This window comes from Rhagoletis zephyria, unplaced genomic scaffold (assembly GCF_001687245.7).
Source record: "Rhagoletis zephyria isolate East Lansing unplaced genomic scaffold, Rhagoletis_zephyria_1.1 Rzeph_scaffold_07351, whole genome shotgun sequence".
In the NCBI taxonomy this organism is placed as follows: domain Eukaryota; kingdom Metazoa; phylum Arthropoda; class Insecta; order Diptera; family Tephritidae; genus Rhagoletis; species Rhagoletis zephyria.
This window is the reverse complement of record NW_016164434.1, coordinates 3618-15272: the sequence shown is the minus strand read 5'-3', so window position 1 is coordinate 15272 and position 11655 is coordinate 3618. Positions and strand designations below refer to the sequence as shown.

General features: G+C 40.2%; 2 protein-coding genes across 2 annotated transcripts; both read left to right on the top strand.

Annotated features, from left to right (window-relative positions):
• The first annotated feature begins 8684 nt into the window (after nt 1–8684).
• Nucleotides 8685–9619, top strand: LOC108374105 (uncharacterized). Its single transcript, XM_017630075.1, has 2 exons — nt 8685–9458; nt 9560–9619. Exons 1-2 carry the CDS (start codon nt 8685–8687, stop codon nt 9617–9619), a joined length of 834 nt encoding a protein of 277 aa, XP_017485564.1.
• Nucleotides 9620–10362: 743 nt separating this feature from the next.
• LOC108374106 (uncharacterized) lies at nt 10363–11376 on the top strand. Its single transcript, XM_017630076.1, has 2 exons — nt 10363–10697; nt 10743–11376. Exons 1-2 carry the CDS (start codon nt 10496–10498, stop codon nt 11180–11182), a joined length of 642 nt encoding a protein of 213 aa, XP_017485565.1. The 5' UTR covers nt 10363–10495; the 3' UTR covers nt 11183–11376.
• The last annotated feature ends 279 nt before the right edge of the window (nt 11377–11655 follow it).

The following is an 11655-nucleotide window of genomic DNA, read 5'->3' as shown; positions in this document are numbered from 1 at the left end:
ATCATAAAGACATGAATTTTCGTATTTTTAGGGATTTTTATATTTTTGTTAGTTTGGGAGGAAAATTAGTAATACATATTTACATAACTTTGGTTGTAATAAAATTAAGAAAATATTATTTTAAAAACTAAAAATTAAAACGAAATGTTTTATAGTAATATCATGCAAAGTCTTCTCCGCTTTCTATAAGTCATTTACGCGCTGCGACAAAAAATTTAACATTCTCAAATGTATATCAAACCTAATTGTTTGCTGGGGTAACGACACTCTGTTTAAATGCTTATATTTCAGGACCAAGCAGTTCGATTGTTTTCATTTTTCGGTTAAATATAGAGCTAATTAGGTGCTATACAATGGCCCAAAAAAGTTGAAGAAAAGAAATGGTATTCCTTTTTTGTATCACATTGAAACGTACGACTGTCACGTATGCGACGTATGGAAATACCCATATGCATTATTTCGGTTTTCAACCGAAACTGTGCATGTATGCATTACTTCGTTTTTTTTTCATGTGCATTATTTCGGGTTTCAACTGAAACTGTGCATGCATGCATTATTTCGGTTTTCAACCGAAACTGTGCATGTATTAAAGATGGGCACGGGCCGGGCTTTTGGCAGGGGCCCGACGGGCCCCTGCGTAAGCCCACGGGTACGGGCCGGAATATTTGCTGTCAGCACGAACTCGTGCGGGCCTGGGCGTTCAGTAAAATTTCATAAAAGCACGAAAAGACACGAAAAAGCCCGTTGCTAATACTAAAAATTTAGATGAGCTTTTGTTTTTATACAAAAAAAAATAGTACATATTTAAAACTCTTTTGATAAGAGAAAAGCAAAAAAAGAAATATTTGGAAACCGATAGAAAATATATGATACTTAGTAGTTTTGTTTACATACATATCTGTACATAAAATACCTTCCACTTTTTCTACTTCCTAGAAAATATATTATAAAAATCTACAATAAAAGTTGGCTCTTTATTTCCGGGCCGGGCCGGGCTCCACTAAAATTCTTAACGTGCGGGCTTGTGCGTGTTTTTGAAAGTTGATTTTGCACTCGTGTCGGGCCGGGCCTGAAAATTTAGGCCCGTGCCCATCTCTAGCATGTATGCATACCTTCGTCTTTCACATATGCATTATTTCGGTTGTGAACCGAAATTGTGCATGCATGCATTATTTCGGTTTTCTAATGAAAGTGTGCATATGGATAATTTCGTTTTTTCTAATATGAATTATTTACTTCTACTTTCTAGTAAGGCTTTTAATCCCTAAGCGTGGCCGAAAGCCGCCTACGCAGAGAGAATTTCTGCTCAAAAATACTTCCGCCCTTCTTTTCCGGCAACACAGAAAGGAGAGTTCTACTTAGTAAGGGTTATAATCCCTAAGCGCGGCCGAAGGCCGCCTACGCAGAAGAAGTTCTGCGCAAAAATACTTCCGGCCCCCTTTTCCGGCAACACAGAAGGGAGAATTCTACTTAGTAAAGGATATAATCCCTAAGCGCGGCCGAAGGCCGCCTACGCAGAGAGAAGTTCTGCCCAAAAATACTTCCGTCCCCTCATTTCCGGCATCACAGAAAGGAGAGTTCTACTTAGTAAGGGTTATAATCCCTAAGCGCGGCCGAAGGCCGCCTACGCAGAAAAAAGTTCTGCGCCAAAATACTTCCGCCCTTCTTTTCCGGCAACATAGAAAGGAGAGTTCTACTTAGCAAGGTTATAATCGCTAAGCGGTTTTTGTCATATGCATTATTTCGGTTTTGAGTCGAAACTGTGCATGTATGCATTAAATCGTTTTTCTCATATGCGTTATTTCGGTTTCCAAACGAAAGTGTGCATGTATGCATTATTTCGGTTTTTTTCATATGCATTATTTCGGTTTTCAACCGAAACTGTGCATATATGCATTATTTCGGTTTTTTTTTCATATGCATTATTTCGGTTTTCAACCGAAACTGTGCATATATGCATTATTTCGGTTTTTTTTTCATATGCATTATTTCGGTTTTCAACCGAAACTGTGCATATATGCATTATTTCGGTTTTTTTTTTCATATGCATTATTTCGGTTTTCAACCGAAACTGTGCATATATGCATTATTTCGGTTTTTTCGTATGCATTATTTCGGGTTTTTTTTATATGTAAGCACAATTTCAGGGTGCCATTAGAAAAACCGAAATTATGCAGATGGGCAAATCTAAAAAACAGGTAACCTTTGTGTTGTTTAGCTTTATTTTCACTGTTGTAAACTAAATCAAGCGGGTTGCTTTTGTATAATTCATTGACGCATACTTGAAGCCTCAAAAAAAATTTGGATCAATTTGCTGCATAACTTTTGAAATATCGGTGTTTAAATTAAAAAAAATAATGAAAACAAGTGAATTTTTTATGTAATTTTTAAGAAGGGCACATTAATTATGTCACAACTTTTGAAGCACACCATATTCTGATTTTAAATTAAGTGGGCATTTAGCACTTATGTGCACACTTCATATGCAGTAGGTAAGAAAAGTGTGCATTAAAAAATAACGAAATGGCAAGTAACTCAAAGTCTGTAGCGCCACATTTCACAATTTTCAAAATTTTCGGTTTAATGTGTATAGGTTTTGAAGCATTTAATTTTAAGAACTTTTTAAGTATGTATTGTATTCTACAAACAATTACTTTGGACACACTTCACTTGAAACTTTGCTTAAATTTTAATTATTTTATAAAATAGTCCCTGACTTTAGAAGATACTTTACTTACTTTAAAATTTTGCACATAACCGTTTTTTAATATTACCTTAACTATTCCATAAAATCATCGAAATCGGTTCACTAAAACATCTAGCTCAGAGACGTTGTTTTGCGTTATAACTCCTCCAATTAAACAGGTTAAAATTTAGTATAGGTTCAATTTAACATATAGCACGCATACAATTTATTATTCTGGTAGGAAGTTAGAGTTATAGCGCAAAAATACATATCTGAGTAATAAGTTGTATTGGAGCTACATGTTAATGTGAACCTATTTCGATAACTTTAAGAAATAATTAAGGTAATATTAAAACACTGTTGCAAAATTTTAGTAAAATAACTTCAAAACTGAGGGAGTTATTTATAAAATAGTTAAAATTTAATCAAATTTTCAAGTACCATTATCTCGAAAACCGGAGCCAATCTGGTAAATCGGGGCATGCCATTGAATTTTGAACGTCCCAATTAAGTGAGTTCAACTTTCGAAATATTTGCTCAAAGTTTACAACTTGAACAGCGTAATTTGAACTCAGCTTATTCTTTTGTTTTCTATTTCATGTTTATTCCTCGTCTAACTTTTGAAGCACTTGATAAAAATGAATTACGCTTATATTAATCGATTTATTAAGAGATTACGAATAAAATGATATATAAAACATAGGTGTGCTCATGATAAAAACATAGCAAGGTAGAACCGTTCTTTCAATTTTTCGGCAAGAAAAGAAATGGTATTCCTTTTTTGTATCACATTGAAACGTACGACTGTCACGTATGCGACGTATGGAAATACCCATATGCATTATTTCGGTTTTCAACCGAAACTGTGCATGTATGCATTACTTCGTTTTTTTTTCATGTGCATTATTTCGGGTTTCAACTGAAACTGTGCATGCATGCATTATTTCGGTTTTCAACCGAAACTGTGCATGTATTAAAGATGGGCACGGGCCGGGCTTTTGGCAGGGGCCCGACGGGCCCCTGCGTAAGCCCACGGGTACGGGCCGGAATATTTGCTGTCAGCACGAACTCGTGCGGGCCTGGGCGTTCAGTAAAATTTCATAAAAGCACGAAAAGACACGAAAAAGCCCGTTGCTAATACTAAAAATTTAGATGAGCTTTTGTTTTTATACAAAAAAAAATAGTACATATTTAAAACTCTTTTGATAAGAGAAAAGCAAAAAAAGAAATATTTGGAAACCGATAGAAAATATATGATACTTAGTAGTTTTGTTTACATACATATCTGTACATAAAATACCTTCCACTTTTTCTACTTCCTAGAAAATATATTATAAAAATCTACAATAAAAGTTGGCTCTTTATTTCCGGGCCGGGCCGGGCTCCACTAAAATTCTTAACGTGCGGGCTTGTGCGTGTTTTTGAAAGTTGATTTTGCACTCGTGTCGGGCCGGGCCTGAAAATTTAGGCCCGTGCCCATCTCTAGCATGTATGCATACCTTCGTCTTTCACATATGCATTATTTCGGTTGTGAACCGAAATTGTGCATGCATGCATTATTTCGGTTTTCTAATGAAAGTGTGCATATGGATAATTTCGTTTTTTCTAATATGAATTATTTACTTCTACTTTCTAGTAAGGCTTTTAATCCCTAAGCGTGGCCGAAAGCCGCCTACGCAGAGAGAATTTCTGCTCAAAAATACTTCCGCCCTTCTTTTCCGGCAACACAGAAAGGAGAGTTCTACTTAGCAAGGTTATAATCGCTAAGCGGTTTTTGTCATATGCATTATTTCGGTTTTCTAATGAAAGTGTGCATATGGATAATTTCGTTTTTTCTAATATGAATTATTTACTTCTACTTTCTAGTAAGGCTTTTAATCCCTAAGCGTGGCCGAAAGCCGCCTACGCAGAGAGAATTTCTGCTCAAAAATACTTCCGCCCTTCTTTTCCGGCAACATAGAAAGGAGAGTTCTACTTAGCAAGGTTATAATCGCTAAGCGGTTTTTGTCATATGCATTATTTCGGTTTTGAGTCGAAACTGTGCATGTATGCATTAAATCGTTTTTCTCATATGCGTTATTTCGGTTTCCAAACGAAAGTGTGCATGTATGCATTATTTCGGTTTTTTTCATATGCATTATTTCGGTTTTCAACCGAAACTGTGCATATATGCATTATTTCGGTTTTTTTTTTCATATGCATTATTTCGGTTTTCAACCGAAACTGTGCATATATGCATTATTTCGGTTTTTTCGTATGCATTATTTCGGGTTTTTTTTATATGTAAGCACAATTTCAGGGTGCCATTAGAAAAACCGAAATTATGCAGATGGGCAAATCTAAAAAACAGGTAACCTTTGTGTTGTTTAGCTTTATTTTCACTGTTGTAAACTAAATCAAGCGGGTTGCTTTTGTATAATTCATTGACGCATACTTGAAGCCTCAAAAAAAATTTGGATCAATTTGCTGCATAACTTTTGAAATATCGGTGTTTAAATTAAAAAAAATAATGAAAACAAGTGAATTTTTTATGTAATTTTTAAGAAGGGCACATTAATTATGTCACAACTTTTGAAGCACACCATATTCTGATTTTAAATTAAGTGGGCATTTAGCACTTATGTGCACACTTCATATGCAGTAGGTAAGAAAAGTGTGCATTAAAAAATAACGAAATGGCAAGTAACTCAAAGTCTGTAGCGCCACATTTCACAATTTTCAAAATTTTCGGTTTAATGTGTATAGGTTTTGAAGCATTTAATTTTAAGAACTTTTTAAGTATGTATTGTATTCTACAAACAATTACTTTGGACACACTTCACTTGAAACTTTGCTTAAATTTTAATTATTTTATAAAATAGTCCCTGACTTTAGAAGATACTTTACTTACTTTAAAATTTTGCACATAACCGTTTTTTAATATTACCTTAACTATTCCATAAAATCATCGAAATCGGTTCACTAAAACATCTAGCTCAGAGACGTTGTTTTGCGTTATAACTCCTCCAATTAAACAGGTTAAAATTTAGTATAGGTTCAATTTAACATATAGCACGCATACAATTTATTATTCTGGTAGGAAGTTAGAGTTATAGCGCAAAAATACATATCTGAGTAATAAGTTGTATTGGAGCTACATGTTAATGTGAACCTATTTCGATAACTTTAAGAAATAATTAAGGTAATATTAAAACACTGTTGCAAAATTTTAGTAAAATAACTTCAAAACTGAGGGAGTTATTTATAAAATAGTTAAAATTTAATCAAATTTTCAAGTACCATTATCTCGAAAACCGGAGCCAATCTGGTAAATCGGGGCATGCCATTGAATTTTGAACGTCCCAATTAAGTGAGTTCAACTTTCGAAATATTTGCTCAAAGTTTACAACTTGAACAGCGTAATTTGAACTCAGCTTATTCTTTTGTTTTCTATTTCATGTTTATTCCTCGTCTAACTTTTGAAGCACTTGATAAAAATGAATTACGCTTATATTAATCGATTTATTAAGAGATTACGAATAAAATGATATATAAAACATAGGTGTGCTCATGATAAAAACATAGCAAGGTAGAACCGTTCTTTCAATTTTTCGGCCATGATTTTTTTTTAAGTTTTCCAGCATTTTAAAATCATATAATATTGAAAATAAAAAACTGAAATTGTTGTTGCTTGAGATTGAAAGTGAAAATGTGTATGTGAGTTTGGGAGTAAATTTAAAAATTAAAATGTTTGGAAACGTCAAGAATTTTAAAAGTAACTCTCAGCGGTTCTACCTTACTATATTTTTATCATGGGTGTGCTCACAAATTTAAAAATTAAAATTTCTATTTTGAAAGTGTACCTATTTTTTAGTGCATATGAAAAAAACCCAAATATTGCATACATGCACACTTTCGTTTGAAAACCGAAATAACGCATATGAGAGAAATATGAAGTAATGCATACATGCAGAGTTTCGGTTCAAACCCGAAATAATGCATATGGGTGTTTCCATACAGCCGTACGCGACATTCGTACGCTTATAGAGTAACGTAAATCTATCAAAAATAGAAGTTACTGAAAAAAAGGATTACGGTTATGTTGCAACCAAAGGGTACTATGTTTGAGAAAAAAATAAGCAGCCTCGAAACTTTGGTGTGGAAAAGTGGAAAGAAGTGGTTTTAAGGCACATATACATATATGCGAAAGTCTGCGAATCATGAGAGTTTTTCTTTTCTTTAAAAATTCCTAAACAAAGCTAAATAATGTACCTTTACAATACTTCCATTTTTGATAGAAATTATCTCTGGTTAGTTTTTATTAAAAAAAAATATAATAACGTACGCGACATATTTTTCCTCCATACAATATTTTTAATAGTAACACATACTAAATTAAATTTTTTCAGTTCTTCTCTCCACCGTTTCGCGTTTTAAAAACCTGTTTCCGCCATATGAATACGAAATTTAAAGTTATAAAGCCGTTTGAATTCATTTGCTTGCATTTTTGGTTTACATTTTCATGGAAACAAGCATATATGCGAAAGTCTGCGAATCATGGGAGTTTTTCTTTTCTTTAAATATTCCTAAACTAAGCTAAATAATGTACCTTTATAATCTGTTGTGGATTGCGCTAGTTAAGCCTACTATTTAAGTTGTATACATATACCTGGTGTAAACTGACCATAACATTTGTACATGCTTTAGTTGGCAGCCCTAAACAATCGATAGTTGAGTAATTTGACATCTTGTTATTTTCTATTTTCACGAAATACGGTATTCTACCATCAAGGAATTTTGTATAAAAGCCAACCTAGGAATATAGTTTCTTTCTATTTTATTGAAATAAACGTGCGAGTAGCACACATCACATCAAGCGGAGTTGCAGTCTTTTCAATCTCTAACATGTTGGTGCCTCCTGTGAGGACAAAAAAGAAGAAGTAAGTTGTGTACAAGCACGGTATGGCGGAAATGAATTTGCGTTCATCTGCCGTGAAAGCGATTAAGCGCATACATGCGCGTGTTTCCGAAGCCACCATTGAGACCTGGGATGTGTACCAGCTCGAGCAGGAGTTGAGATCACTCGAGTCGCATTTTGTGAGATTTGTGGATAATCACAACCATCTTGTGGGAGCAGCGTCAGGAGAAGAGATTGGTCCACACGATGTGTTGTGGGAAAACGTCGAGCGGTTATATGGCGAGGCATGCAGCAGAATTAACCGCTTAGTTGCGTCATCCAGAGGGGCTCCTATGGCCATAGTAAGTGGTAATGGACCCAACTGCCCCACTTCGAATTTGCCCAATTCCCAGCTGTCACTCTCCTTGCAACAGCGCGCGCATATGCATATGGAGAAGCATCAGTTCAGCGTGTGGCTCGTATCTTGTGCGATCCTGGATCGCAGGTTAGTTTCGTCACGGATCGCTTGGCAAACTCGTTGAAATTATATCGACGTAAATGTAATGTGAGGGTGGAAGGTGTTGGAGCTACAGTCAGCACCCGAGCCAAAGGAAACGTAACGATCACTTTACGGTAAACAATTACAGTATTTGAGATGCAAATTGAAGCACTGGTTTTGCGGTCCATCACTTCGCTGACTCCTGCAGTTAAGGTTGACGTCACCCAGCGGCCACACTTGAAAGGACTACATTATGCAGATAGTGAGTTTGGTACACCTGGAAGTATTGAGGTTCTAATCGGCGCGGACGTGTGGGGGAGAGTTGTAGAGGGCGAAGTTATCGGTGGAAGACCAGACGAGCCCTTCGCCCAGCGTACCCGTCTTGGTTGGGTAGTATTCGGCCCGGTGTCATCGGCGTCCACTTCGAACTTGTCCCCGCTCACAGTCAGCGCGTTGCTAGGTGAGAAAGAGGTTCGTCTGGAAGATCTGGTCTGGAACTTTTGGAAGATGGAGGAAGCTNGGTGTCATCGGCGTCCACATCGAACTTGTCCTCGCTCACAGTCAGCGCGTTGCTAGGTGAGAAAGAGGTTCGTCTGGAAGATCTGGTCCGGAACTTTTGGAAGATGGAGGAAGCTCCGGCTACTGAAGAGTTGCATGATGACGAGTGCGGGCAGATATTTGAAACTACGCATGGCCGTACCCCCGATGGTCGTTATGTAGTGCAACTTTCTTTGCGGCGCAAGGTCCCAGAACTTGGTGACTCCTATGCATACCCTGCGCGACAATTCTATTGGCTCGAACGCCGTCTGATTGCGGATCCTAGTCTAAGGGAAAAATACGTGAGCTTTATGAGGGAATATGCGGAGCTTGATCATATGGAGCGAGTGGAGCCACCACACAATCATAGCGGTTGCTACTACATCCCACATCATGCGGTCGCTGTGAAGTTTCGAGTGGTGTTTAATGCTTCGGCGCCGACTACTACGGGCGTGTCCCTCAACGACATCCAGCTGGTGGGCCCAACGCTTCAAGACCCGCTGATCAACATACTTTTCCGCTTTCGGCGTTATCGAGTGGCGGTAACTGCGGACATTGAAAAGATGTTCCGGCAGGTCCTGGTTGCAACAGCGCATCGAGATTACCAGCGAATAATATGGCGCGAATACCCCTCGGACGAGCTTGCAGTATACCGGCTGAAAACCGTCACTTATGGCATGGCTTGTAGTCCATACGACGCAGTACGTGCATTGCAACAATGCGCGAATGACAATTACCACGCAGTTCCTGATGAGCACCAAGCGACTGAAGCCCGAGAAGCAATTTTGAATGCATTCTACGTCGATGATTTCTTGACAAGCTGCGAGGACGCTACCAAGGCCGTTGAGCTGGCCAATAATGTAGAGGCAGTTCTGGCTGCTGGGCAGTTTAAACTTCGGAAATGGAACTCAAATGACATTCAGGTATTGTTGTGTTTATCCAGTAATCCGTCTCTCCCTAGGTATGCATTCAATACGTCTGTGGCCCCGGTATTGGGTTTGAGATGGGACCCCGTGGCTGACCAGCTGTTCTTTCAAGTCGAGCTTAGCCAGTCCAGTCAGGCTCCTACGAAGCGACGCGTGCTCAGTGAAGTGTTCGGTTGTTTGATCCCACAGGGGTGTTATCCCCAGTTGTCATAACAGGGAAGATTTTTATCCAAAAGATGTGGGCTGCCGGTCTGTCATGGGACTCGCCGTTACCTGACGATCTTCGTGATGAATGGCTCAATTACCGCTCCAAGCTGGGAGTCCTTAGTAAAATCCGCATTGGCCGATGGTTGGGTATGGTGCCACATGCTCCGACAACATTGCATGGCTTTTGCGATGCCAGTTCACATGCTTACGCGGCCGTTATTTACACGGGCACAGCCGACGCTGATGGCATTGTGCGTTTCTCACTCCTTACCGCGCGAACCAAGGTGGCTCCACTGAATGGCGCTACAATACCACGCCTTGGGCTTTCGGCAGCGCTGTTGTTGGCCGAGACTCTTCGAAATGTACGTGAAGCCTTGAGTTTGGTTGAAGCCCCATACTTCTTATGGTCGGACTCTGCGATCGGTTTATGCTGGTTGAAGAAACAACATACCACATTGAAACCATTTGTCTCGAATCTGGTCCGAAGGATCCAGGAGTTGACTTCCGCAGATAGATGGCATCACGTCCGCTCAGCAATGAACCCTGCCGATTGTGCTAGCCGAGGCATATCACTCGAGGAGCTGATGAGCCACCCGCTTTGGTGGCATGGACCTGATGGTACAGACGCGTACCTAGGTAGCGAAGAGATCCCCCTCAGCCACGACGAATCTAAGGCGCTCAGTTCAGAGGCGCGAATCGTTTCGAGCTTTACCAGCGCACTTCTTCACGAGCCACTGGAGACTCGGAGACCAGATGGGCAGGTCATGTTATTAGCAGAACGCTTTAGCTCGATTCAGCGATTACTGCGCACAGTAGCTATTATTCTACGTTGGTTGCAGAGACGCCGACATTTCCGTCAAGCGGTCATAGGAGCTCGGGAAATGGACGACGCCTTGGAAGTACTGATCCGTCTTGACCAACAGACGCACTTCATGGTCGAGATTAAGCAGCTGGAAGCCGGTTCAGGTTTGTCATCTTCCACGCCATTGCTCTCACTAAATCCATTCCAAGATAAGAACCACATCCTGCGCGTCGGAGGGCGGATCGAAAACGCAGAGTTAGGACATGACCAGCGATTTCCATTGATTCTTCCGAAGTCTACCCCGCTCGTTAAGCTTTTAATAAAACAAGCCCAAGAGACTACGCTCCATGGAGGGGCGCAGCTAATGCTACATTCCCTTCGCCGCAAGTTTTGGATTCCGCATGCGAGCCAAGCCGTCAAGAGTTTTGTTCATAAATGCGTAGTGTGTCGTCTTCATCGAGGACTGATGTTCAAGCAGCAAATGGCTCCATTACCCGGGCAGAGAGTCAAGCCTGCACGACCATTTGTTTCGTCGGGAGTCGACTACTGCGGCCCGTTTACGCTGCGAATCGGAACTAAGCGCTCTCGCACTCTCGTAAAGACGTATCTCGCAATCTTCATCTGCATGTTACTAAAGCCGTCCATATAGAAGTGGTGGACGACTTATCGGCGCAAGCTTTCCTCGACGCCTTCACTCGCTTCGTCAGCCGTCGTGGCCCTTGCCGTGACCTATATAGCGATAATGGCACCGCGTTCGTTGGTGCTAACCGTCTTCTCCAGGAGGACTTCGTGGCGTGGCACAGCGAAAGCAATCACCGGGCATTGGCCAGCATGGGCACTAATTGGCACTTCATCACACCCGGTGCTCCGCACCAAGGTGGCCTCTGCGAGGCGGCGGTCAAGAGTGCCAAACATCATTTGGTCCGCTGCGTGGGCGCGCAAACTATGTGGTACAGTCAATTGCAGACTCTGGCTGTGCGCATCGAGGCATGCCTGAACTCGCGTCCTATCACCCCGCTGTATGACGACCCGCAGGAGAAGATTGCATTAACGCCGGGTGACTTTCTGATAGGCGCTCCACTCCTGGCGGTGCCTGAGCCGGATGTCCGCGACATCCCAGCC

Excerpts from the sequence above, each read along its gene's own strand:
- LOC108374106 (XM_017630076.1), top strand. The coding sequence starts at position 10,496 with ATGTTATTAGCAGAACGCTTTAGCTCGATTCAGCGATTACTGCGCACA. Across the intron at positions 10,698-10,742 it reads GCAGCTGGAAGCCGGTTCAG|ATAAGAACCACATCCTGCGC; the intron begins GTTTGTCATCTT and ends ATCCATTCCAAG.
- LOC108374105 (XM_017630075.1), top strand. The coding sequence starts at position 8,685 with ATGGAGGAAGCTCCGGCTACTGAAGAGTTGCATGATGACGAGTGCGGG. Across the intron at positions 9,459-9,559 it reads CCGTTGAGCTGGCCAATAAT|GTATGCATTCAATACGTCTG; the intron begins GTAGAGGCAGTT and ends GTCTCTCCCTAG.